General features: G+C 47.0%; 1 protein-coding gene and 1 long non-coding RNA gene across 4 annotated transcripts in view; one reads left to right on the forward strand and one right to left on the reverse strand.

Moving 5' to 3' along the window:
* NMNAT2 (nicotinamide nucleotide adenylyltransferase 2) overlaps positions 1-25774 on the forward strand; it is a 164420-nt gene that overhangs the window by 120566 nt on the left and 18080 nt on the right. For 2 of the 3 annotated variants that reach the window (XM_045049379.1, XM_011290996.4), the window contains 7 exons: positions 9499-9587; positions 10401-10468; positions 12521-12599; positions 15641-15767; positions 17433-17513; positions 18695-18739; positions 22879-22955. In XM_045049379.1, coding sequence (XP_044905314.1) covers positions 9499-9587; positions 10401-10468; positions 12521-12599; positions 15641-15767; positions 17433-17513; positions 18695-18739; positions 22879-22955 — 566 coding nt within the window. The remainder of the gene's footprint in view (positions 1-9498; positions 9588-10400; positions 10469-12520; positions 12600-15640; positions 15768-17432; positions 17514-18694; positions 18740-22878; positions 22956-25774) is intronic. The other variant, XM_045049380.1, reaches the window with a different exon arrangement.
* Positions 19864-22656, reverse strand: LOC123382929. The gene is made up of 2 exons (XR_006592111.1): positions 22493-22656; positions 19864-22394 (listed from the first exon to the last, which is right to left on the reverse strand). It is a non-coding gene; the product is annotated as an uncharacterized LOC123382929 (long non-coding RNA).

A 25774-nucleotide genomic window follows, 5' to 3' on the forward strand; every position in this document is an offset into this window, starting at 1 on the left:
GAGGCATGAAAACAGTATCATTGCTTTTCAGGCAAAGAAAGCCAAGCTCTAGAGCCTTCTGTAGGACCTGGAGACTCCATTCCTGATTCAGTCCATTTGCTCATGCCACCTTTTCCCCCTGGAATGAGTTTCTTTGTTCTGCTTTAAAAATCTAGGTTTTACTGTTGTTTGGGTGTGGCGAAGCCAACAGATCAGGGGACCATCGCCACTGAAAAGATAGTGACACTCACAGATCCCAAGAGTAGAGGGCATGTCTTGCTGCAGAAGGGCCACACAGGGGAGGCACCAGTCAGGAGATTGAGGGAGCCAGGGAAACACAGGCCAGAGCCTTTATTGTGGTTTCCGCAGGAAGGAAGTGGGGAGGCAGGGTAATGAGGTTTACAGTTAGCCAGTATGAATACTTCCAGTGGTTCTGTGATGTAGAAGTTGTCTCTATTAGTTTGGTACCTGGTCCTGGGGTGATTAGGGCAGGTGGATGGGGCGGGGGAGGGGTGGCCTGCAAGAGAGCCACACAGAGGGTGTGTTTGTGGGTATGGGCTCTGAATTGGTTAGTTTGCATTTGAAAGGTGTGCTCTCGGGTGCATTGTTTACTGTCTTTAGGATTTAGCTAACCCTGGGAGTGGTGTCCCCTTGAGGGCCAGCAAGGCTCCAGGTGTCCAAGCGTCAGAAAACAGAAAAATAAAAAGACACAGTTAGTACGCCTTCCTCTTCGCTACTGTCAGGACCCAGCCCAAGTCTCATCTGTTCCAGGAAAGTTTCCCAGGCCACCTGATCCCATTGGATCACTTCCTCCCATGAAATCCTATAGCATTTTAATGTTGCTGTTGTTCAGGTTTATATCCATTATCTAAGCAGAGCATATTGTGTCCCTGCATCAAAAACCAAAGATCCTTGGAAGTAGAGACTATGTCTTTTACTTCTCTATGTCTCCCACAGCACCTGGCACAGAGCCTTGAACATGAGAAATGCTCACTAAATCTTTGTTAAGGAATGTCCAAGGTTCAGTTTGCTAGGCCACAGGGATGGTTCCTTTAAAAGAAGAACAATTTCCAACCCCTGAGCAGGAAGAACCCTACTTTGTTTCTTCCCTTATGATCCAATAAACATTCTAATATTTAAATAAAAAAAACTCTAAATTTTAGAATGTGTACAAATCCAGATCACGATTGTGAAACTCACAAATAAGAAAAATTCAGGCAGTTCCAGCTGTGAATACAACTCAGAAAGGGTCATTTCTAATTGCAGCTGAAAAGGAAAAATGGAGTTAGTATCGATGCCCTGACCACAGTGTTTCCTCCACTAACTCTCTGGAAGAGGAGAATAGATTACACCCATCAGCTGGTTTCACTGTGTAGCCAGGAGGCAGACGAGACATGTCTGTCTCATGAATTATTATTAATGGACAAATCATCTGTGTTGTGTCTGTCCGTGGCTGGTAGGTACAGCACAGGCTGTCAGGAGGGGAGATTTACCTGGTTTAAAGTGGCCTGGAATGAGTTGTGAGACAATAGTGGATCCTCATGGTGCTGAGGGCAGGAAAAAACAAGGCCACCCCATGGCATGGGCGCCTCCTCTGTGAATACAGGAGAAAGGAGGGTAGACCAAATGGAGGATGGGTTGGACCTGAGTGTAAAATGTTAGAGGGATTTGGCTCTGCCTCTGGGGCAGAGCTGAGGGACAAAAATAGACCACATCTCGGGAAGCTTGGCATGAAATTAAATTCCAGGCCCTAGCTACAGCTTTGCCAGGAAACTACCTGCCAATGTCCAGAAATGCCCTTATCACACAAAGTGGAGGTGGTGGTGGAGTTGGGGCGGGAGGAGTACTTCTTTTGCGGGGACCCTAATGTTGCAGGGGCTGCCGCACCTGTCTGTAGTCCCTCTCTATGCAAAATATAGTCTATAGGCCAGCAGCAGTGGTCCCTTCAGGAGTTTGCTGGAAATGCTGACTCTGGGGCAGGGCTGGGAGTAGTGTGAGGCCAAAGGGGAGAGCTCCCTCCAGTGCAAAAATTAAGGGGGGTATTCAAAAACTCAGTAATGGAGATAAATAACATTTTAAAAAATCAAAATTATTGCAAAATATCTATGGTGAACAAAATAAAGTAATTTTAAATGAAGACAGGATCTGACCCTGCACTTGAGTGATCCTGCCCTTTCCCCCTCACCCTAATCCTGGTCCTGATCCCAGGCCCCACCCAGACCATTGGAATCAGAATCGACATTCTAACAAGATCCCTCAAGAGGATTCACATGCACATCAAAGTTTGAGAAACACTGTTTTGGACAATACCTCGGAAGCCATAACAACCCCAAATCTTGGAATCCAGACAGCAACAAAAATGGAAAAGGCTGAAGAGAGAAAAGTTTTAGAAGCACCCAGCCCCACGAGTTTGCTTGTCATTTGCCTAGATTTGCACACTACCACCTTACAATTGTGCCATGTTCCATAGTTTACTGTAAACTTAACAAAAAAATTTTATTTTGAAATACAGTTTCATAGGAAGTTGCAAAGATAGTACAGAGTGTTCCCCCATGCTCTCGACCTCTATTGGTTACATTTTATGTGTCTATAGTACAATATGGAGGTGAGGAAATTGATATTGGTATAAAGTGTATCTATAGTTATATGTCATCTTATCACACGTGTACATTCATGTAACCAACACAATTAAGATATAGAACTAGTCCCTTACCACGAAGATCTCCCTGGAGCTACAGCTTTCTAGTCACACCGCCTCCATTCTCTGCCCCCACCCCTGTCCCTAACACTTGGCCATCACTAATCTGTATAATTTCTGAGACGGTTATGTAAATGGAATCATATAGTATTCGACCTTTTGAGATTGGCTTTTTTCCCCACATAGCACGATGACCTAGAGATCCATCCTAATTGTTGCTAGTTTTTTTCCTTTTAATTGCCAAGTAATATTCCACGCTATGCATATACCACTGTTTGTCTAACAATTTACCCATTGCAGGACATTTTATCTATTTACTGTATTTGGTTATTATAGATAAGGCCAGTATGAATAACCATGTGCAGGTTTTTACATAGACATGTTTTTATTTCTCTTGGAAAAACATCCAAGAGTATAATTCCTGGGTTATATGATTGAGCATATTTAGTTGTTTTTTTTTTTTTTTTAAGAAATTGCCAAACTGTTTCTCAGAGTAGCTTTTTGCCATTTTCCATTTCCACTGCAATGTAGGAGAAATCCAGTTTCTCCATGCCCTTGTCAGCAGTTGGTATTGTCATTATTTTCTCTTTTAGCCATTCTGACTGGTGAATTGGCAATATCTCCTCGTGGTCTTAATTTACATTTCTCTGATGCTTAGTACTATCGAACATCATTTCATAGACTTATTTCTCATCCACATGTCTGATTTGGTGAAATGTCTCTTCACATTTTTGCCCATTTTCTAGTTGGATTGTTAGTTTTTTTGTTTTTTAACTATTGCGCTCTAAGAGTCCTTTTTATATCCTAGACATGAATCCTCAAATATGTGGATCCTCCCAGTCTGTAACTTGGTTTTCCTTCTCTTAACAGGGTCTTTGACAGAGCAAAAGTTTTTAATTTTGTGAAAGTCCAATTTATTGGGTTATTTCTTTTATGCGTCGTGTTTTCAGCATCATGTCTGTCTTCACCAAGCCCCATGCCCAAAGATTTTTCTCCCACATTTTCATTTAAGTTTCTGTTGTACGTAATTTAAATCTATGATCCATTCTGAGTTAATTTTTCTATAGGGTAAGAGATTTAGGTTGACTTAGGGGTTTTTTGTTGTTGTTGTTTATTTTTGTCTTTGGCTGTCCAGTTGTTTCTGCATCATTTATTGAAAAGACTATCCTTCCTTTATTGAATTATTTTTACACCTTCATCAAAATGCAGTTGGCCATACGTATGTGGAGCTATTTCTAGACTGTGTTCTGTTTCATTGATTTATGTGTCAGCCTCTCTGCCAATACCTCACAGTCTTGATTACTATAGCTATATAAAAAGACTTAAAATTTGGATAGATTGATTTCCCTACTTTCTCATTTTTTTTCAAGTTTTAACTATTCTAGTTCCTTTCCCTTTCCATGTACATTTTAGAATTATTTTGCCTGTATTTACACAAAAGAATCTTGCTGGAATGTTGATAGGAAGTGTATTTCATTTACATATTGGTTTGGAGATAACTAATATCTTGCTATGTTATGTCTTCTAATCCACAAACATGGTGTGTTTCTACATTTATTTAGATCTTCCTTGATTTTTTTTAATCAGCAGGTTTTAGTTTTTAGCATGTAAGTTCTGTATATGCTTTATTATATTTATATTTAAGTATTTCTTTTTTTTTTTTTAGTGGTCTATTTAGTGGTCTTTTATAAGTGGTCTTGTGTTCTTAATTTCAGTTTCCACATGTTTGTTGCTAGCATACAAAAATACAATTAACTTTCTTTTGTTGATCTTGTGTCTTATGATCTTACTGAACTCATTTATTAACTCTAAGAATTCCCTTGTAGATTTCTTGGGATTTCTAAGTAGACTTTTATGCCATATGTGAATAGAGATAGTTGGTTTTTTTTTTCTTTTTGATCTCGATGACTTTTCTTTTTCTTGCCTTCAAGTACTATATTGAACAGCAGTGGTGACAGCAGATGTCCCTGCCTTGTTCCTGATTTTAGGGAGAAAGCATTCTATCTTTTGCCACTAAGTATGACATTTGCTATAGGTTTTTAAGGATGTTTCTTATGTTGAGGAAGTTCCTTTCTATTCCTCATATTCTGAGTTTTTATCATGAATGAATTTTGAATTTTGTCAGCTTTTTCTACATCAATTGATACAATCATGTGAATTTTCTTCTTTATATTGTTAATTTGGGGAATCACATTAAATGATTTTTCAGATATTGAAACATCATGCCTGAAATACATGCCAATTGGCGATCGTGTATTATTCTTTCTATGTATAGCTGGATTCTATTTGCTAATATTTTGCTAATGATTTTTGCATATTTTGTACTCTCTTTGCCTGGCATTGGTATCAGGGTAATCCTGGCTTCATGAAATAAATTGGAAAGTGTTCCTCTTTTGTCTATTTTCTGCAAGGGACTCTAGACTTGTTTCATTTTTAAAATTTCAGCTTTACTGAGGTATAATTGGCATATAAAATTTAAGATACTTAAAGCATACATTGTGGTGATTTGATAGACACAGACATTGTGAAAGGACTCTACACATCTAGTTTATTAACACATCCATCACTTCACATACTTTTTTTGTGTGTGAGAACATTTTAGTTCTACTCTCTTAGCAAATTTCAATTATACAATACAATGTCATTGTGGTGTTGTGAATTATAAAAAGCAGCTATCTGGTTGTCATCCACAGTTCCTGGTCCACAGCTCTCAAAGCCTTTGAAATGAGAGCAAGAAGAGCATATTTTTTTTATAATATTTGGTCTTTTTTTCTCAGTTCCTGAAAATGCTTCAGAACCATAAACGTGAAATGGGTGTCTTGTTATTCATAGCAAACCCCTCTCCACCACAACTAGGTTTATGTTAATGAAGCGACTTTTGGAAACACCTAAGGATGGAGGCTCCTGGCCAGGGAAACCAGCTATAAATAGAGGGTTGGGACTTTCAGTCTCACCCCCTGATTTCTGGGGAGGTGACTTGGCTTGAGGCTGACTCAATCATCAATGGCTACTGAGTTAATCAATTATGCCCATATGATGAAGCCTCCATAAAATCCCCAAAAGGAGGGCATTAGGAGAACTTCTAGTTTGGGGAACCAGAATGCTTCCATTTACCTTTATGCTGGATCCTAAACACCATGAGACCCCAAATTCCACAAAGGCAGAGGCTCCTTTGTTTGGGACCCTGCCCGGTGTATCTCTTCATCTGGCTGTTGATTTGTATTCTTTAATATCCTTTGTAATAAATTGAGTGAGTAAATGAGCTTCCTGAGTTCTGTGAGCTGCTGTAGCAAATTAATCAAACCCAAGGAGGTGACGGTGGGAACCCCTGATTTATAGCCAGGTGGTCAGAAGTATAGGTGACAATCTGGCCTTGCAATTTGGCATCTGAAGGGGAGGAGGCAGTCAGTCTTGCAGGGCTGAACCCTTAACCTATGGGGACAGATACTATCTCTAAGTAGATAGTGTCAGAATTGAGTTGGGCCGTAGGATACCTGCTAGCGTCTGAGAATTGCTTCGTGGTGTGGCTAACACACAAACACATACACGTTAAAATTGGGAGTTAAAACCATTTTAGTTTTCAACTACAGTTAGCATGTTTTATAGTAGATCCATCTGTAGCTTTGTTTTAAACTCTTCTTTAAATGTTTAATAGAATTCTCCAGTAAAACTATGTGGGGGTTATGCACCTTTATTTTGAGACTTTGATTTGATTTTCGTAGCAACCTTGCAAAGAAGGCATTTTACAGATATGGAAGCTTAAGGCTCGGAGAAATGAAGTGACTTACCCAAGATCTAGACATCTTCTGATTCCAAGTTCAGTATTGTTTCCACAAAACCACACTTCCTGAGTTAGATGTCACTAGGCAGACTCTTCAGGCATTTGGAATCTCTTTGAGAAACAAGGAAAGAGAATAATCATATCTGTTCCTGGCCACTTGTGTTTAGCTGGGTGCCAGCTCTTTCTTGCTTGACATTACATTCAAGTTAGGGGATAATCAGGCAACTAATGAATTGCTGGGTATAAAACCTAGTACTATTAGCACAATCATAAAGGTGCAGGCTACGAGACTGATGACACATACATTGACACATCCCTCTGCAAAGTCTCAGAAGCAAAGCAAACAAAAATGTCTGAAGAGAGAAGGAAATCCTACTTTCGCGGTCCCTGGACATTCCCTGGGAAGTTTTGATGGGTCATCTCCCTCCTCCATCCTCATGACCTGACCCCATATTTCCCACTAGGAATGACTATCTTGTTTAAGATAGGATTTTTCACCACCTTCACTCTCCCTTCTGCGAGTGAATTTTCTTCCAACTCAGAGCATGTCACTTCCCTGTTTAATAGCCTTCCACGATTCTCTGTTGTCTATACCTTTCAACTTTATGGTTGTTGTCTATGTATGCCTATGGTTCTCAAATTTCAGAGAACAGAAGAATCACCCAGGGACACTAATGGAAAATGTAGACTCTTAAGTCCTAACCCCAGAGATTTTGATTCAGTAACTCTGGACTAAGACTCAGGAGTCTATATTTTAATAACCTCCTCCTAATGATTCCAGTGTAAGTGGTCCAAGGAATATTGTTGACCAGATAGCAATCACTGGCATAAAAGTTGTAGTCCTTGGCCTGGCTTTCGGGGCCCCCTGAAGTTTGATTCCAACTTGCTTGGTCAATAGTACTCCTCCCTCACCCTCACCCTTACCCCTACCAGGCCTCCTATAGACCAAAATAATGGGTAAGACTGAACCATTTGGCTAGAGTGCTTTGGAAAGGCAAACTTAATCTCTCCTGTCCCTTTTCCCCCTGCCCTTAACATCTCAACATCAGCACAGAGTTGTTCAAACTATAGGTTGCCACACAATAATAGGTTTTGATCAGCTTTTTATTTAAATTTATGATTGCTGGAATAGAATACATGGAAAATGTCAGTGTGCATTGCTGTAGTTAAGGGTATTGTAATATATTTGTTTCAGTTAATTATACATATACATGGGTATGTACTATGTCAGGATATGAAGTGTATTTCTTACTGTGGGAGTACTACAGCAATAACATTGAAAGCCACAGCTATAGAACTCACCCACTTTGCCTCTCATTGGATCCATCAGGATAGCCTTCTGTTTCTCCATTATTGTGAACCTTTGGAGAATAATAAATACTCTTACCATAAGATCCAGCCATTGCACTCCTAGATACTTACCCAATCGAATTGAAAACCATGTCCATTGCAAAAACCTGCACATGAATATTACATCTGTTTTTTTCATAATCAGTGAAAACTGGAAACAACCAAGATGTCCTTCACTTGGTGAATGGATCAACACATGGTACAAATGGATAAACAAATTGTAATACATCCAGACAATGGAATATCATTCAGCAATGAAGAAAAAATGAGATATCAAGCCACAAAACTACATGGAGGAAACTTAAAAGCATACTGTCAAGTGAAAGAAACCAGTCTGAAGAGGCTACCTTCTGTATGATCTGCTTGGTGTTTTGGAAAAGGCAGAACTAGAGAAGTGATAAAAAGATCAGTGGTTACCAGTGGCTGTGGGGGGCGGGGTGGGGGGAGAGGTATGAATAGGTGTGGAGCACTGTGGACTTTGAGCGTAGGGAAGCTATTCTTTATGCAACTGCAATGGTGAATACATGTCATTATGCGTTTGTCAAAACCCAAAGACTCTACAACACAGAGTGTCTCTTCATGGGAACTATGGCACATAGTTAATTAATCATAATGCATCAGTATGGACTCATCAAGAGTAACAAATGTACCACACTCATGCAAGATATTAATAATAGGGGAAAACCGTGTCGGGGCAAGATAAGAAAGAAGGTGCGGGCTGAGTATATAGAACTCTGCATACTATCTGCTCAATTATTCTTTAAATTCAAAGCTTTGCTAAAGAATAAAGTCCATTAATTTTTTTTTTTTTTTTACAAAACTAAGAGATTTCACATTGAAAGAAAAAAAGGCAAATGTGATGAGAATTATTTTTGAGTTGTAAGAGAGCCAACAAGGAAATCCTGGAAACTTGCTTGTGAACTACACAGCCAGCCTCGCCACTCAAGAACCCCCTTAATCGTCCTGGCCACATTTCCTCAGGAGTACAAGCTGGGCCCTGTTGGGTTTGCACGCTGAACCCCTTTGGAAGTCAGAACCAAAATTTTCATGCCCTTCCTCGTTTTCTAGATTTTCTCATGGAAATGAAATTGGGCTTGTCTGGTAAATTTGAAAAAGCAGCATCACGAACTCCTTGCAAAGGAAAAAAAGCTTTTCTGTGTCTGAAGTTTTCTCAATCAACTATAATGATGGCTTTCCTGTTAATTCTCCCTAATTATGTAGGAGGGCTTTTAAGTTTGTTTTGGTGGTTTTTCTCTTCTGAGAGAAGGCCATCAGCCCACCTTTCATATTATAAGAAGGTGGTGGCAGTTACTGCTTCTCCTTCCTCCTTTTAAGTCACTCGTCCATTTTAGAATTTCTGTGATCACAGGTGTAAATTCCCATCTGTCCCTGGAGTGGCTCTCAGTGAGGTGATTGTTCTAAATCCCTCTAAGCTACCCACTCGTCAAGCAGAGGACCTTTACAATTGGACGAATCCCCTATTGTAAAGCCTTTTGCTTTGGGGGCCAGAATCTCGCTCCGTAACCTTTTTGAATCACCACCATAACTTCAAAAATTGTCACTTTCCATTTAAATGGCAAGAAAGCTGTCAGGACATAAACCCTACAGAGAGGAAATGTATTGATTTCAATGATCACCTTTAATCCACACCTTTCCTCTTTATAACGTGTGGTTTTCTTCTCTTAATTAGAAAGAGCCAGGGATTATCTGCACAAAACTGGAAGGTTTATTGTGATCGGTGGGATCGTCTCTCCTGTCCACGACTCCTATGGAAAACAGGTGGGTTCCTCCTTCACCCTCTCTAACCTGATGGCTCCTCTGGCTGCCCCTGCTGCCATCTCCACTTCACTCCCCGGAAACACAAGATGCCCGAGAGCTGGCGTCCTGCTCCCGTCTCTGAACCACAGTCAGACCTGGGCGGGTGGGGGCCGGGCGGCAGCTGGCAGGAACAGCTGCCCGTGACCGCGGCTGCGCGCAGCTCCAGGCCCCATCGGCACTCATTAGCAGCAGAGCGGGCCCACCCGCTGGGGGCCAAGAGTGACTTGGCATGGAAGCCACCCTGGCAGCTGGTGATGGGCTGGGCAAGTCTTTCCCGGATTTTAGGAGGAAAAGACCTATCTCTGCCTCTTACGCTCTGGTTTAAAATTCCTTTCCTTGTCGCTCCCTCCTTGCCTCATGTCCGGGAAAATCTAGGGGTCCTCCCGGGATTTCCATCCCCCTCCTTCCCCAGATACACCTCACACCTCTGGGGAGGTCGCCCAACCAGCCTGCTTGAGCCCAGAGACAAGGCAACGTTTGCCTGGTTAAGTCTCGTCCCTGTGCCGGGCACAAGTTGGCCACTTCATCGGAGAGGTCCACCTACTGACCCTGTCGGGAGTGATGTACTCCCACGCCCTCCATTCCTTTTCTTTTCCCTCCGCCCCTCCCTGTGTGTCTCTGTGGCAGATGGACTTGCAGGGCGGCCACACCCTCCTTCCCTGTCACCACTGACAAATGGCTGCCCTTGAATAACCGGGCGGCTAGGGATGGCGTCTCAAGGGCGGCTGTGGGGAGTGGAGCCAGCCTCCTGGTGATTGCTCTGTTGCTCCCCAGGGCCTTGTGTCAAGCCGACACCGTCTCATCATGTGTCAGCTGGCCGTCCAGAATTCCGACTGGATCAGGTAGGGCTGGCCTGGTGTGTGTGGATCAGGTGGGTGGCCCTGGGCCTCACTGGGGGTGAGTGCAGGAGGAGGAGGCGTCCTCTCAGCCATTTGGATCCCACAGGGGTGGGGAGGCCAGCCCAGACGTTAGCCACTGTGGAGGGAATAATTATACTGACCTTCAGAGGTGGCCCAACTGAGAGCTCTATCTTTTAACCAAGCCATAACGCCCACCGAACTGAAGAGGGAAGCTTCAGTGTTGATTCTGCCCCGGGACTTTTGGATCCAGTATTCCTGAAGCATCATTGGATTTAGGGTGAGGCCTGGCCAGGAAATCCGAAAGGCCTCTCCACTTTCCTCCCCAGTTGCTTCCTGCGAACTCTACCTTTTAAGGGAATATTCCCTGGCCCTGGCTATTTCCCCTTCCAGGACTCTGGCTCCCTAGGGCTCCAGGCTGACCGTGGCACAGAGGCACTGCGAGCGAGCACTCAGGGCCTTTCCCTCATACTCTGGGCACAGTCCTCACTGAGATGGCAGACACCATTATCTGCACGGCTTGCCTTGTAATTAAAGCGAGCCTCCTCCACTAGTTATGCTAATTACGCTCCCCAAAGTTCCTACGGTTATCATTTGCATGAGAAAATGGCGTTTAAAAAAAATAATGGCGCACCATTTGTACCGTAATATCTCCCCCTGGAAAAAATAAGCAGCACCTAGAGGTTTCCATGAAAGGAGGGAAACGAAGAAAAGCTGACCTCAGAATGAGACGGAAGAGACGGGCTGGGCGGGAAGGAGAGCAGCGAAGTGAAAATTAAATAGTGATCCTCACCATTTGTGTGCAGTGACTTGTGTAAGAAACGCTTGCCCTTTACAGACTATCTCATCCCCTGAAGATGTAGGTTGGGTCGAGAGACAGCTGCCTTCTCTCTGATGAGAGACATGCCCGGAGAAGTCGAGGGGTTTGAGCATGTACAACACATCTGTGGTCAAGTCAGGGATAGAAGCGAGGCCTTTACACATTCTGGCTCCCGATCTTCTGGGGAAAGCGGGGTCCAGGGGGGAAATACTGGACAGGAGGTCTATCCTGATTGGATGTTATTAGAAGATCCTGAAATAATTGCTTCATTCATTCATCGAATGTTCACCCAGCACTTCCCACCTGCACTGCTCTAGGCAATTGGGAGAAGGCAGAATTCTAAGAACTGAGATCACTAGCAAGGCTCAGGTAGCTCTAGAGAAAAGGGCTGAGCCCCAGGACTTGGCCAGTATGGTGTCTGCCTGTCTCAGGGGAGGTGGTGGTTAGGGGTACAGGGAGCCTGACACACAGGCTGACTCTCAGGGGTTTTTGGTTAGGGAGATCTTACCCCTGGGAAGCTTAGGTGCGTGTGCATGGTGGGAGGTGGGCAGGGAATGCTCAACTGCTTAGGAGATGTTTGAGAAATATCCCAATTTAGCAGTTCATTAAGTTGGCAATTAAGCCCGAGTGCTGCATCAGTCTGGGGCTGGATCCCTGCTCATTTCACATCTGCGTGTACAGGAGGGGTGGACCAGCACGCGGGTCTGTGCCTCTCAGTCTGACTGGTACACCCTCCCCCTCCATGCCCACAAGGCCCCCCACCCGCACAGGGAGGCAGACAGGGGCCGATTCCCCAAGTCAGATATCTGCAGCCACCACTCAACAAGGGCCTGGCTTTTAATCCTGATCACAATCCTAGAAGGCCCAGAGGAGAATTTCCATCTCGTGGGCAAGCACAAGAGACTCTATATATAAAACTCATTGGGCCCTTCCAATAACCCCACAAGAGAGTTACCGTAGTTATTTTACAGGTGGGGAAAGTGAGAACCCAAAGACAACGTAACTTTCCCAAAGCCCCATACTCCTCTGGTTTTATAGAGGGGGCAGCTGGGGGGTAGAAAGGTGTTTCAAGCCCACGTTTGTTCTGATTTGGGATCTAAGTACACGGTGTGAGCAGGTTTGCTAAGTGCCCTGAGCTATACAGTCTCTGGAAGGAACTACTAAAGAAAAAGTGTTGAGAATGGAAACCCAGGGAAACCTGTTTCTGGTCATGTCAGGGTGGACCCGTGGGAGTGCTATCAGGACACCTGGCAGACAACCTGCAGTGTGCTGGAACATCATCGGGACCTCATGAAGGTGAGTTGGGCTGTGGCTGAGGGGCGGGTGGCCCCCAGAAGCTGGGCGGGCCGGTAAGGGTGCTGCTGCTGGCCTACTGACCTGGTTCAGTTTCCTGCTTCCCAGACAGCTGTGTGGGAAACCAAGCCCCAGGCAGCAGGAAGGAGGGCAGTGAACTCGAACCCAAGCAGCTCCAGAGCCTGTTCCCCTGTCTTGCTTCCTCTGCTCAGTATGACTCGGGGCGATGTTCACCTTCCAACAGCAAATCCAAGGTGGGATTAAGGAGACCCCCGTGGGAGGATTTCAAGGCAGACAATGTCCTGATCCGTGTTATATTAGTGGATAAAAAAGGAAGCACAGAGAGGTGAGCCAACCTATCTGAGGACACACAGCCACTGCTCAGTGGCTTGTGCCCAGGTGGTAGTGACTGAAGAGCTGCTTGCCAGGTTAGAACGAGTCCCACACCAGTCAGCAGCACTGGCCAGAATATGTAGAAAGCACCCTTCCCAGATCAATACCAGCCCATCGACTTCCACAGTAACGGATGTAGAGCTGTGCCATCCATAGGAGGAGGCCCGACCGACCGAGACAAGATGCAGTGGACCCTACTCACCTCCACTGGCATGGCCACCATGCCTTCCCCAGCCCGAAATGGCAGTCCAGATAGCATTGTTCTGACTCAGGGAGCACCTCTACCCACCTGTGTTTTCTGTCAGTGGGGCCAGAACCTTCTCCTTGGGGAGCCATCAGCAAGCCCCCATCTCCTCACACTCCACCAACCATGCAGCTGTGCTTCATGTTAATAGTGCTGGAGTTTAGGGCTCCCAACAAGCCAGGGAGTCAGGAGTAAGAGGAGGAGGGAAAGGGCCTAGCTGACTGTTGCTTCATCTATTAAGTTTGTCCCTCTTGGAATTGAAGAAAACCCATTTTCCCTTCCTTTTGTTTTCAGAACCCTTCACACACATCCTGAGTCTTTTCTGGTCCCCTTGAAAGGATTCTAAGACAGGGTGGCCCTGACTTGACCCTCTGTGCTGGTCTCAACAACGGCAGGAAGAAAAGACATCCTCTCTTACTACATAAGGGTGTATCAGTCAGGATAGGCTAAGATATGCTGTAGTAACAAACATTCTTAAACACTTAGCAAATTCACATAAGTTTATTTCTCACACTACATGGCAGTGGGGGAGGGGGACAGCTGGGGGCCTGGGCTCCTTCTAGTCACATAGGAGCCTCAGGCTCCATGATGGAAAGGAGGAATCAGGGACCCTGCAGACGTGCCGGAGACCTGGCTCTACCAGCCATGAAGCCTGGCTGCTATTTTGCTGTCTAAATGCCTGGGCCTCCCAAAGCCTCCCTTTGTTACTCATGCCCAGAGGCAGGAGTCTGGGCCAGAGGAGCTCAGCCAGGAGTCCCAGCTGTTGCAGGGATGGGCACAGGCTGGCAGAGAATGTAAGTCCCTGTCTTGGAGCAGGAGCTGATAGCTCCCCATCTCTTCAGTTCTGGCATCAGGCCACGTTCCTGTTGGAGAGACTACCACAGGGCACACTTCACAGGTGACTCAAGGCTGTGCTTGGAAAGGCCCCTGAGGATCTGAGAGCCCACAGAGGGCCAATGAGGGCAGCACAGGGCATGTGGCTAGTCCTTTTCTTCTCTACCCAGAACAAGTCCATTGGGATTAATGGTGCAGTGCAGCAGGAGGAAGAAATTCTTCAGCTACCAGACCTGTTATTAAATGAGAATGTGGCCTTTTCTTTTCTGGAGCTGAAATAATACTAAAAAGGAAGCAGGCTGCCCCTTCCACTCCAGCAACCACCACTGGGTGGAGAATCCTGCAAAACAGGCTGAGAAGTTCGTGCTGTCCCGGCCTCAGCTGGCTCCCAGATGTGACTGGATGCTGCTGTGACCTCCTCCTGTCCGAAACACGACAGAAGTGACAGGTCACCCCTCAAAACAAATGTCAGCCCTTCTGGGGCTTGGAAGGATGCCGTGCTGCCCTGCTTGTGTGGAAGGGGTCCCTTCCGAGGGTTGCCACAACCCTGGGGCTTGGGGCTCTCTGGCCTCAGGACTCCATAATCCAGAACGAGTCATGGGCCGCGGGGTGGGATGCTGGCTTTCAGGGAAGGGACCTTGAATCAGCAATGGCCCTTGTGAAGCTAAACGGATTGAAAATCCATCCTTTGTTTCTCAGTTGCCCAGTGGCAGGCCTCCCACCCACCGTGGGGAGGGGGGGTTGCTTCTGGGTCAGCTGTGAAAAATGCTGCCTTATCAGCTCTCTGCTTTCTGCGGCACCAGAGGGAAGCAGCGGGCCAGATAACACAGGACAATGGATAATACACATAGAATTTCCGTTTGGCTCTGGAATGTGTATTCACACTGGCAGGCAAGCGCGAGAGTGCCCAGAACCCCACCCCCTCTTCCTGCAACACAAACACATCCTGCTCGGCCTGGCACCACTCTCTGGCTCTGCCCGTCATTGGCATCTCTGGCCTGGAGAAGCGGCAGGTGGTGATAGTGCCTGGTGTTTGTATGACCTTTCCCAAGCTCACACAGCCCTTTCGCAGACGTGACCTCATTTGAGCCCCGTGAAGCAGGCAGGGAGGGCAGGTATGCACGTTACACAGAAGGTTACAACATCGGCCGTCATGTGGCAAATACTCTACCTCTACGGGCAAATGCTTTGCAAATGCTCACGTGTTAATCCTCCCACAACCCGGAAAGGCAGCTATGTGGCCTGTCCATGTTCAACGCCTGAGCTGAGGTTCAAGAGAAGTTAACTATCCAAGGTCACGTAGTGACAGAGGGGGCTCAACCTGAACCAGTGTCCGTGCAACAGTACATCGCATGCTTTTGCAGCACTGAACTGTCCGGCCTCCTGCCAGCCTAGTGCAACCACGCAGTGGGGCCGTGTCTAGAACCCGCTCTTGCCACCACTGCGCTCTCCCTCAGCTCCGAGTGGCCTCCCCATGATAGATGAGCAGATGAGCATTGGGAGATAATTGGGAAATGCTTCTCATAAGTAACTTGGCTAATGACACTGACCTTGCACTTCTCCCTTTCCCCAGCGGGTGACTGGCTGCATCCTCTCCAATGTCAACACACCCTCCATGACGCCTGTGATCGGACAGCCCCAAAATGAGACCCCTCAGCCCATTTACCAGAACAGCAATGTGTCCACCAAGCCCACTGCAGGTAGGGCAACATGGATGTGGGGCCATGGTTCTCAAACTTCAGAATCACCTGGAGGGCTTGTTGAAGTCCAAGTTGCTAGGCCCTTCCCCAGAATTTGATTTAGTAGGTCTGGGAGGGAGACGATAATCTGCATTTTTAACAAGGTGATACGGATGCCCTGGTCCTTAAAATAGAGCATCAGAGAGAAATAGTCACAATGAGAGAGAGACTGAGAGAGACAGGGTTGGTGGTGTGCATTTTTTCCCCTGCATTTAAATATAAATATAATTCCTTTAACTGAGAATTAAAGATACAATAAGGCAGCATTTTTCTCTGTCTCTTCCAAGGGGGTTGAGGATCTTGCCCAAGGTCACACAGTGAGGAGGTAGTGGGACTAGGAGTCAAACCCAGGCATCTGCATTCAGCGTCCCACACTCTTAACCACTTTTCAGTGACAGAAAGGGCTTCAACATTTACTCAACACCTGTTACTGTAGGCCTGTACGATGTTCAGTGCTTTCCACAGATTCTCATTTAGTGCAGTAATTCTGCGATATAGATATTATGTTCCCATTTATCAAGAGAAAACTGAGATTCAGAGAGGGTAAGGGGTTTGCTGAAGATCACACAGCTCAAAAAGTAAAAGAGCCAGAATTCATATTCAGGACTATCTGATTCCAAGGTCCCTGTTTTTTCTTTAAAAAAAAAAAAAAATTTTTTTTAATGTCTTTATTTATTTCCGAGACAGAGAGAGACAGAGCATGAGCAGGAGAGAGAGAGGGAGACACAGAATCCGAAGCAGGCTCCAGGCTCTGACCTGTCAGCACAGAGCCTGACGCGGGGCTCAAACTCACGGACTGCGAGATCATGACCTGAGCTGAAGTCAGTTGCTTAACCGACTGAGCTACCCAGGCGCCCCGGTCCCTGTTTTTTCTAATATATACAAATATATATATATATTTTACCAGACCAATTGTAAGAGACAGATCCTGGTATTACTTTTCAAGCCTAGAGGCCATAAGCTGTTATGTTATTAGTCTGTTATAAACAGGGTAGTCCACAAAGAGCCAGAATTACTTAGCTCTCATGTGGGGGCTCAGAAAAATTTTTTGGATTACAGCCCAGAGAGATCATCCAAAACCAGATCCCCCTCAGCCAAAGTGGGATGTCTGATTATTACAAAGTCTATCTTCATGGGAAGGCATGAAGGCCAAGGCTCATATTAAAAAATGAAAAAAGCCAATAGCCTCTATGCCTTTTAAATGGAGACTACGATCCAATTTATGCAAACATAGCTGCAGAATATATATATATTTTTTTAATGGAGGAAAGGAAATACTATACCAACATGTCAGTGGTGTTATTTCCAGGGGTGGGGTTATGGGTGTTTTTTATCTTCCTCTTCTTATATTTTCCTCTTCTATATTTTCCAACCTTCAACATGAAATAATAAACATGAGCAGAAAAGAGATTCCAGTCTGTGGTTCAAAATGCCTGTGCCTTGGACTGCAAATGAGAAGGAATGTTTGCTGTCATATTTCTGTTCTTTGTCTCTACCCTCCTGCCTCCCACCGCTCAACCCCTGCCCCCTCCAGTGCAACCCCGGTGTTTAAGTGGCCCAAATGCTGGGCATAAGTTGTGAGTGGTTCTCTCCCTCTGTCCCTGTCTGTCTTGCTCTCTCCTATAGCCAAGATCTTGGGGAAGGTGGGAGAAAGTCTAAGCCGGATCTGCTGTGTCCGCCCACCAGTGGAGCGCTTCACCTTTGTGGGTAAGGGAGCAAAGACCTTTCCCGGTCCCGTCTCTTCTTGGTCCCCTCCCTTCATTCATTCAGCAAACATCGCCCTGCCTTGGGGTGACCATTTATAAAGCAGTGATGGAGAGAAAACAGTGGTAAACAGGAATGTCCCCAGGCCTGCAGTGCCAAGCAGTTAGGGGAACCCCAAGGGCGTGACCCACCTGCCCTCGGGCTGCTGGGAGACCTCAGCGGTCATGTGTTCATTTCCCATCTCCCACACAGAATGAGGCCACATGCCGAAGAGTTTTCAGGGGCCCAGAGTCCTCTCTCAGGTCCTCCCAGCTCTGGCAGTGTCTGTGCTCCTGCTGATAGGCTACGAACACACACGCTCTTTCCTTAATTTTCTGCTTCTGGCTGTTCCCTCAAGGGCTCAGCAGGGATGAGAATATCTGAAGTCTGTGGGGCTCTTTCAGGGTCCCCCAGTTCAACTCTGCAGAGAGCTGAAGGTCCAGACCTCATTCCTTTGACTCTTTGGGGCTGATTTCTGCCATTTCTGAGATGTCCATTTTCTGGCATCTTGAAAAGGAACTAAGAGAGATGGAAGAGGAGGAAAGGAGACAGGGGACCAAGGTGGCACCTCTGTTGTTTAGTGCACACCCAGTGAACCCCCATGCAGGCATTGCACACTTAAGAGCACAGGTCAAAGTCTCTTTCTCGTCTTCCACGGGTGTTTGCTGTATCTGTCACGTGACAAATCTCAACATGCTCAGTTTTGCTTGTTCTTTGAACCAGGTAACCACCAAGGAGAGAGGGTCACCTCCTTGTGAGTCTAAAAGTGGTCTCCCTAGGCTTAGAGGACATTGCTTTTGTGGACTACCTCCCTAAAATACAGAAAGAAACAGAAGGCTCTCAGCATGAGTGTGTGTGTGTTCGTCATTGGCTTCCCAGAGAAGCTGTCTAATTCTTAAAGTCCCAGAGATGTGAACTCCTACCCTGGACCGTGAGGAGATGCTCCCTCTCCATATTAGGCTGGACATCTCTCCACTCACAGATGCCCCCTCCCCTACCACCCCCATGCAGGGAGGCGATGACCCCCTACTCCCACCTACTCCATCCCATCCCACATACTCCTGAGTAGGCCCCTGGGCAGACCGTGTGTTGGGTAGCATTAAGTCAGTTCCCTAATGCTTCTCTGTTCCCTCTTTCCTCCCTAGACGAGAATGCCAATCTGGGCACGGTGATGCGGTACGAGGAGATTGGTAAGTGTGGCTGGAAAAGCGGAAACACTTGGAGCTTCCTGCCTCAATTAGGGGCAGAGTGGGGAGGAGAGAGGCTTGAATCCCTGGGGTTCTGTTTGCAATAGGGTCTACTCTCCGAATGATTGTTCCAAGCTTGATCATTCTCTTCGTTATCTATCTGGCCAGCTCCCAGGAGGGAGGACTGAATGGCTGGTAATTTTCCCTTCAGAGCCTCCTCTCCCTCATCCAAAACATGTAGACCTTACTCTTCAGTGCCAGCCAGAGAGATCATTCTTTTGCCCACGACGTTGCATGAGACAGAAGAGCTCCCCTGCCCTTCCTTATCTTCTTCCTTATTTTGTGAGCTTGGAGGACAAGGAGGAGAAGGAGCGGAGAGCCACCTCCACAACCTCCCCCCAGTCTTGGGTGGACACTAAGGCACCCACTGTCTGTGTGAGGGCGTGTGTGGGCCCAAGGCCAGAGCAGGTGGACGGTGGCTCCACTGAGCTGTCGGATGAGAAGGAGCTGACCCACCGGTGGGAATGAGCCGAGTCCTGTGTAACCCTGGGGAGTGAACCAGAAAACTGAATTCTTTCCAAGGTTCCAGAGTGGGTGAGAGACCCAAGTGTGTGAAGCTGAGGAAAGAACAGACAGATGCCAGGATGGAGCTGGTTTTGTCACAGTACCAGGTGACAGGGAGGGGCCAGTGACAACTGGAATGCTTGGGGCTCTAGCATGATGGGCAGTCTGGTGTCCAGCAGACACACTCGATCTTAAACTCCAGCTGCCAAGATACTCCAGGCCATCCCTTCCTGGTATTCCTGTGTCTAGGGCTGGAGGTCAGGTGTTCCTGCCATGGCCCCGGGAGCCTAAGACTGTGCCTAGAGCATCAGGTTCTCTTCCCGGAGGCCCAGCAGATGTGACATCATTTCCAGGGGCTCCTCGGGGTCACGTCCTCTGATCTGCAGAGCAGTGGCATACCTGAGTTAACTCCTACTGTTTTGTTAGAACCATTTCTAAGAGTTTCAGGACTTTGGCCAACTCGTTGTTAAATGCAGCCAATACTAAAGATTATATTAGGTAATGATTAAATAAACTGTATTAACAACAAAGATAGTGGCTACTCAAACCTCCTCACTTCTGAATTATTTTCTGCATTTTAATGTCCTTTATTTACTGGCACTTCACTGTCTTAAGGTCACACAAATCCCAAACACCCCCGACGGCAAGGATGAGAGCAAAGTCTTGCACTCCTACTTCCTGCATTTCCACACCTGGCAGGGAACTACCTTCCCAGGGAAGTCTTCCTGAGCGGCCAAGCTCAGAGCAGTCTTTAGACTTTCAACTGTGTTCAATGTATGTTTCTCTAGTTCCTTGTTCCAGAAAGAACTGATGGTGGCAAGCTTCAGCCGTGACCTTGTTCACTTTCCCAGCACCCAGGGCCAGTGTGTTAAGACCACACCTCTTGGGAGCTCCCCCTGCGGCAGAGGCCACGCTGATGGGTGTTTGCACAGTGTGTTGGTGTGGCCAGCACCCTCAAGTTCCTTACCTCACTGTAGCCTTGTCGGGGGCAGGGCTAGCCTCACCCCGTCTTACTCTTCTTTCCAAGAAAGAAAAGCTGGGTGGCCACAGCTGTCAGGATAGATTCACGGCCTGGTGTGATACAGGCGGCCATTGCCTCAGCGTGCAGGGAGCTGGAAAGGGCCCCAGGGCCTGGGCTTCACATAGCCAGGATTCCTGGGAAGGGAGGGTGGCAGGACAGTGCTGATTCTGCCTCCTGGCTCTGGATCCCTGGATGCGGATGAGCTGGGGGGCGGAAGGAAGGTGGAGAGGAGAGGAGGTGGAAGGGGAAGGAGGCTGCCTTACCTCCAGACTGCTGTACCGGGAGGCCCTGTGGCTCACGAGTCCCCTTTTTGAAATCCCCTTGCACCTCACAAGAAACAAAAAGCCACTTTCTCTTAGCTCAGGTAGCATGTAGGGCTCCATTTCCATGTTCTGCTCCTGGGGGTGCCCCAGACCAAAGGCTTTGTGGGCCGGAAACGCTTACATTCATCTCACGCAATAAACCAGGAGAAATCGCTGCTGCCCCCCAGCGGCCATACGTGGGATCCCAAGCTCTGCTAGGGCCTCTGGTCTGTGACAAATGCGTCTGTTCCGGCCCTGCGAGAACAGGTGGAGGCCCCACTTTTTAACTGTCTGCACATTGGCTTAAAAAAAAAAAAAAAACACACACACAACAACAACATTATACTCGAGTGGAAAAGTGAGTTCCTGGCTTGGGAATAGAAAAGAGATTCATTTTCGTGGCTGTAGAGCAGGCCTTCTCAACTGAGGACCATTGACATTTGGAAACAAACAATTCTGTGTGGTGGGGGCTGCCATGGGCATTGTAGGGTGTTTGACGGCATTCCTGCCCTCTGAGCACCAGATCCCAGTAGCACACCGCTCTCCCCAGTCTTGACATCCAAAAATGTCTCCAGGCATTGCCAAGTTCAGGAGACAAAACTGCCCCCCACTGTGAACCACAGACATGAAGAAAGCCAAGGGCCAGCACTTCCTCTAGATAATGCCACCTAACTGAAATTTTAGGCAATCAGAGTTATAGAGTCTCAGCTTCTTTCTCTTCCAACAGAGGACTGAGCTGGAACTTGGTGGTTCCAGGTGGGAGATGGGGAACAATAGGATCCCAGGAATGAGCCCAGTCTTGCTCCTCTCAGCCATACGAAGGCTGGTTCATCTCCACAGATAGGGAGTTGGGTCACAAATCCCACGGCATAACATGGAAGGAAGGAGACACCAGTGGCTGGGACAACACTTTCCCTAGGACCCCCATGCTGCAAAAACAAAGGCCATAATTGTCAGCACAGCCATCAGTCTGCCCAGAGGCTCTTAGCAGCTTGCCTGCATGGCCTCTGTGGTCAGCCTGTCTATTATTCACTTACTCAGTACATCCTGAGCACCTATCATGTGCAAATCATTCTGGCAGGCCCTGGGGACATAAGATAAATTAAGGTCCCTGCACATAAGCAGATGATTGGGCTACAGGTTGACTTGGAGAAGAGAAGAGGAGAGGCTGCAGGAATATTTAGGAGTTAAGACCCCAGTGCTCCCGAGGGCTTCCTGAGGACGAGCTGCATGGTGGGTCAATGAGATACAGGCACTGTCATCAGCTCAGCAGCCTTCCTTTTTTGTTCCATCTGGAGAATCCTGCAGTAGGGAAAAGTTCACCTTCTGAAAGTCCTTGTCAGGTCCCCGAGCAGACTGTGGGGTCTAAGGCAGGCAGACCTACCAGCCATCTCTCAGCGTCAAGGTCCAGGGAGGCAGTGGTCTGTGGAAGGCTCCGAGCAGGGCTGTCTCACTGTTTCGGACAAGGTGCCCACAGCCGTGGCCTCTTGTTGGAGGGCCCAGGATGCCTAGAAACTAAACACTCCACACCGAGGCACTCCCTGGCAGAGGTCTCTCCCTCCCTCAGTGGTTCTGAGAATCTCAGGATTCTTTGCTCCCCATTGCTCAGTGTCAGTAAGTCAGTCAGTTTGCTGCCTGTGTGGATGAGCCTTGCTGGGATAATTCAGAGTGGGCTTTAGGAGGGGAGGCGAACAACAGAGAAGCAGGAAGTGCTCCTGGGCCGGGGCAGGGCAGGGCAGGGCACTCAAGCCCTTTGCTGAGGACGGTGGCCCTGTAAAGAGAGGACATCTGTAATTCAGCCACTGCATGGGTACACTCAGTGTTCCCTCAGACCCCCCATCATGTCGGCGTTTGTGATGAAAGACAAACCTGCATAATGCACAGCAGCAGAGAAGCCAAACTCAATGTTGACACTTGAGTTCGATATGGAGTCCAAAGGGCCCTTCGACCTTAGATAAGGCACATAGCTGGTTCCGTCTCTGTTAGGATGACCAGTCGTCCTGGTTTAGCACAAAAAGACCTCTGTCTCCAGAAACCCTTCAGTACCAGGCAAACCAAGACCCTCCTTGAATGGGTAGTTCCTCCCACAGGGGACAAGAGTGGTCTGTAAATGAGCCCCAGGGGAGTGGCAGGCCAAGGTTTCTGCCTGGAAGAGCCAGGTGTTGGAGCCCCAGGAATTGGTGGCTTCTGTATTTCTCAGGGGAAAGGCTGAGAGTCTCCACTTACCCTTTGCAAACTTTGTTCCCCCTCCTCAGAGCTGAGGATCTTGCTGCTGTGTGGCAGTGACCTGCTGGAGTCCTTCTGCATCCCGGGGCTCTGGAATGAGGCAGATGTGAGTAGCAATGCTACGGCAGCACCACACACAGCTGCCATGGGAAAGGTGGGGAGGGTGCACTGGGTTTCAGCCTCCGGTCTCCCCTCCTCCCTACCACTTCTCCCCCACCCCCAAACCTGACTGTCCTATCTCCTCTGAGCTCCCTACAGGACCATCCATTCACATCACTATGGGACAAAATTCTCACCTACCCCAAGCTTTATCTCTGACTGTATTTTTACAGTCACTCTTCCCGGTGCTTGCTCCTGTAAAGCCCCTGGGAAGAAAGCAATCATCGAATACCTTCTCCAAGTAGTACTTACAGCGTAGGTGTCTGGCAGAGGCGGTAGGTGGGGGAGGAAGGGATTAAAAAAAGCCTTTACCCCTTTGAGGTTATCGTCTCTTTTGTTTTCCTTTGATTCCTTTTGAAGGGGTAGTAAATACCACGCCAGCATTCCCTCAACAAGAAAAAAGGGGGCAGAAGGGGAGGCGTGAATGGCAAAAGGTCAGTAGGATCCTCCTGGAAATTGACCGGGGGTAGAGGGAAACAGGAAGTTAAACTTGTACCACTTAGGAGCTGAATCAGCCTCTTTTGTTGCCAGATCTGATGGTGATGGCCATAAACCAGCTAATTCATAAGTTACTCACCCTTCATACATACATTCATTCTTGCTCTTCCATTAATTCATTCATCGGATAACCTGATCTATTGCTACCTCTCAATTCCAGAGCCCTGTGCAAGCTGGATTCTCAAGGCAGTAATTCCAGACCCAGTGCTTTCTTTATTAACTTGTTGCATGACCCCATGCCAAGCACTCAACTCTCTGGGCATCAGTGTTTTCCAGTTTTATTGAGATAGAATTGATATGTAACATGGTATTAGTTTAAGATGTACAATGCAATGATTTGAGATATGTGTATATTGCAAAATATTATCACAGCAAGTTTAGTTACAACTCGGTTGTGTTTTTTAAATCTGTAAATCTATAGAATGCTATCTATCACATTCTAACATTTCAAAAAATATGCGGTACAGTCCCTACCCACAAGTGTCAGGTGGCAAGACATATACCTATGAAATTTTTTTTTCAGGATATATATACAGATATATATATCTCTGGAGAAAGAGAGAGGGAACATTCAAGACCAGACTCAAGATTCCAGTTCTATTCCAACACAGCTCATGACAAAATCCATTTTGAGCCCCAGTTTTTCCCATCTCTAAAATGGTGTAATAATAGTGCCTACCTCATAGGATTTAGGAAAAATTAAATGACAGTGTGTACCTCAAGTGCCTAGCCTAGTGCCTGAAACACAGCTACATGCAACGAACATTCATAAGTGAATTCACCTAAATAGCCTCATAGACATACACATAGATATTCCAGGTGAAGTGCTGTGGGAGGAACGGGAGGGCAGGAAGAGTTTCCCGGAGGTGAATTACACTGTGTGGGCCTTTCATCTCCACCCCTGGACCATTTCTCAGAGGTGAAATTCTAAACCTTCATTCAGTTCTGGATTAAGTGGCTTAATGAACTTTTACTTTCCTCTCTACTTCACAAGGTGCTGTGAAAGTAGACAGTCATGTGGCCCAAGTTATGTACAAGATCTCAGCAGAGCTCTTTGAAGAATCTAGACACATCCGGATAGCTGCAGGGGAGTGCATCCCTTGGGGAGGCCTGGGCAGTCCTGGAGGGTGCACTCCGTAACTGGGGGCAGCCTGCAGGGCCGCTTACATGAGCAGAGAATCTCTAGGGCCCCCTCTCAGGGGCAGACCCAGGCTTTGTGGAGCCTGAAACTTACAGCATTTGGGACCCTGGAGGCACAGCCGGTCCCTCTCTGCTCCTCCCAGTTAGATCGCTGATTTCTGGTCCTCTGACTTCTCTCCAAAATGGCTGCTCTTGCAGTTATCAGATCCGACGTTTGAAGACTGAGAGAAGGAGCCCCAGGGCTCTCCTCTTCCCACTGGGCCCTGGTGCTGAAATGACATGGTGGTTAAGACAAAAAATTGGAGGAACCAACAGCTGTTGATTTACTGGGAATGTGACAGGGAAAGTGGAGCAAGACCCTCATTATTCAGCTGTGCTCCCCCTTGGTTGGTTACTCTGAAGACCCAGAGCCCCCAGCCTGGCTACTCCCAGAGGGCACAACAAGGGGCCCAGCAGGAGCCCATATCTATACTGGCCGGGTGGTAAGAATTCCAGTCCACAGCACAGAAAGCAGGGATTTGGGTGCTCAAAGCTCACTCCAGAAGGCTTTCTGGAACCTAGGGCTCTACCTCCCCATCCCCACTCAGCCAAGTCCTCTGTCCCCTAATTTAATCCACAGCAACTGTGGGGTCCTTAGAATTATGGCACCTGAGGTAGAGGCCAAAAAAAAAAAAAAAAAAAAAAATCAAGGAGCTGTTTTCTTACATAACGAGTGTGAATCTCAACCCACAAAAGAGGTGTGCTAGAAATATCACCTTTGATTTATTTAAATCAAATTAAAATTCAAGTCCAAATCTATCCCACAGCGTTGATGGGAAGTTAGTCTCAGTTATTATGTTAATGATTAGTAGAACCTGAAAGGCTTCGGTGGACCCTGAACATGAACATTAGTTCATCAGGTTCCCCGCAAACATCGTCCCTGTCTGGACCTTTGTGGTCACTTGAAGGTGGTAACGTTCTGCAGGGCTCATGGCTGAGTCTGGAAGTCCAGCGCTGGGTCTCACCTGCCAATGATAACCAGGCCCCATTTTCTTCTGAAGTTTTGCCCCTAGGAGGGAGCAGGGAGGAGGGAGTAGCTCCCACAGACCTCTAGCTTCTTTCTAGAAGTGGGGGTACGGTGGGCAGGGA

The sequence above is a fragment of the Felis catus genome, chromosome F1 (assembly GCF_018350175.1).
Source record: "Felis catus isolate Fca126 chromosome F1, F.catus_Fca126_mat1.0, whole genome shotgun sequence".
Classification (NCBI taxonomy): domain Eukaryota; kingdom Metazoa; phylum Chordata; class Mammalia; order Carnivora; family Felidae; genus Felis; species Felis catus.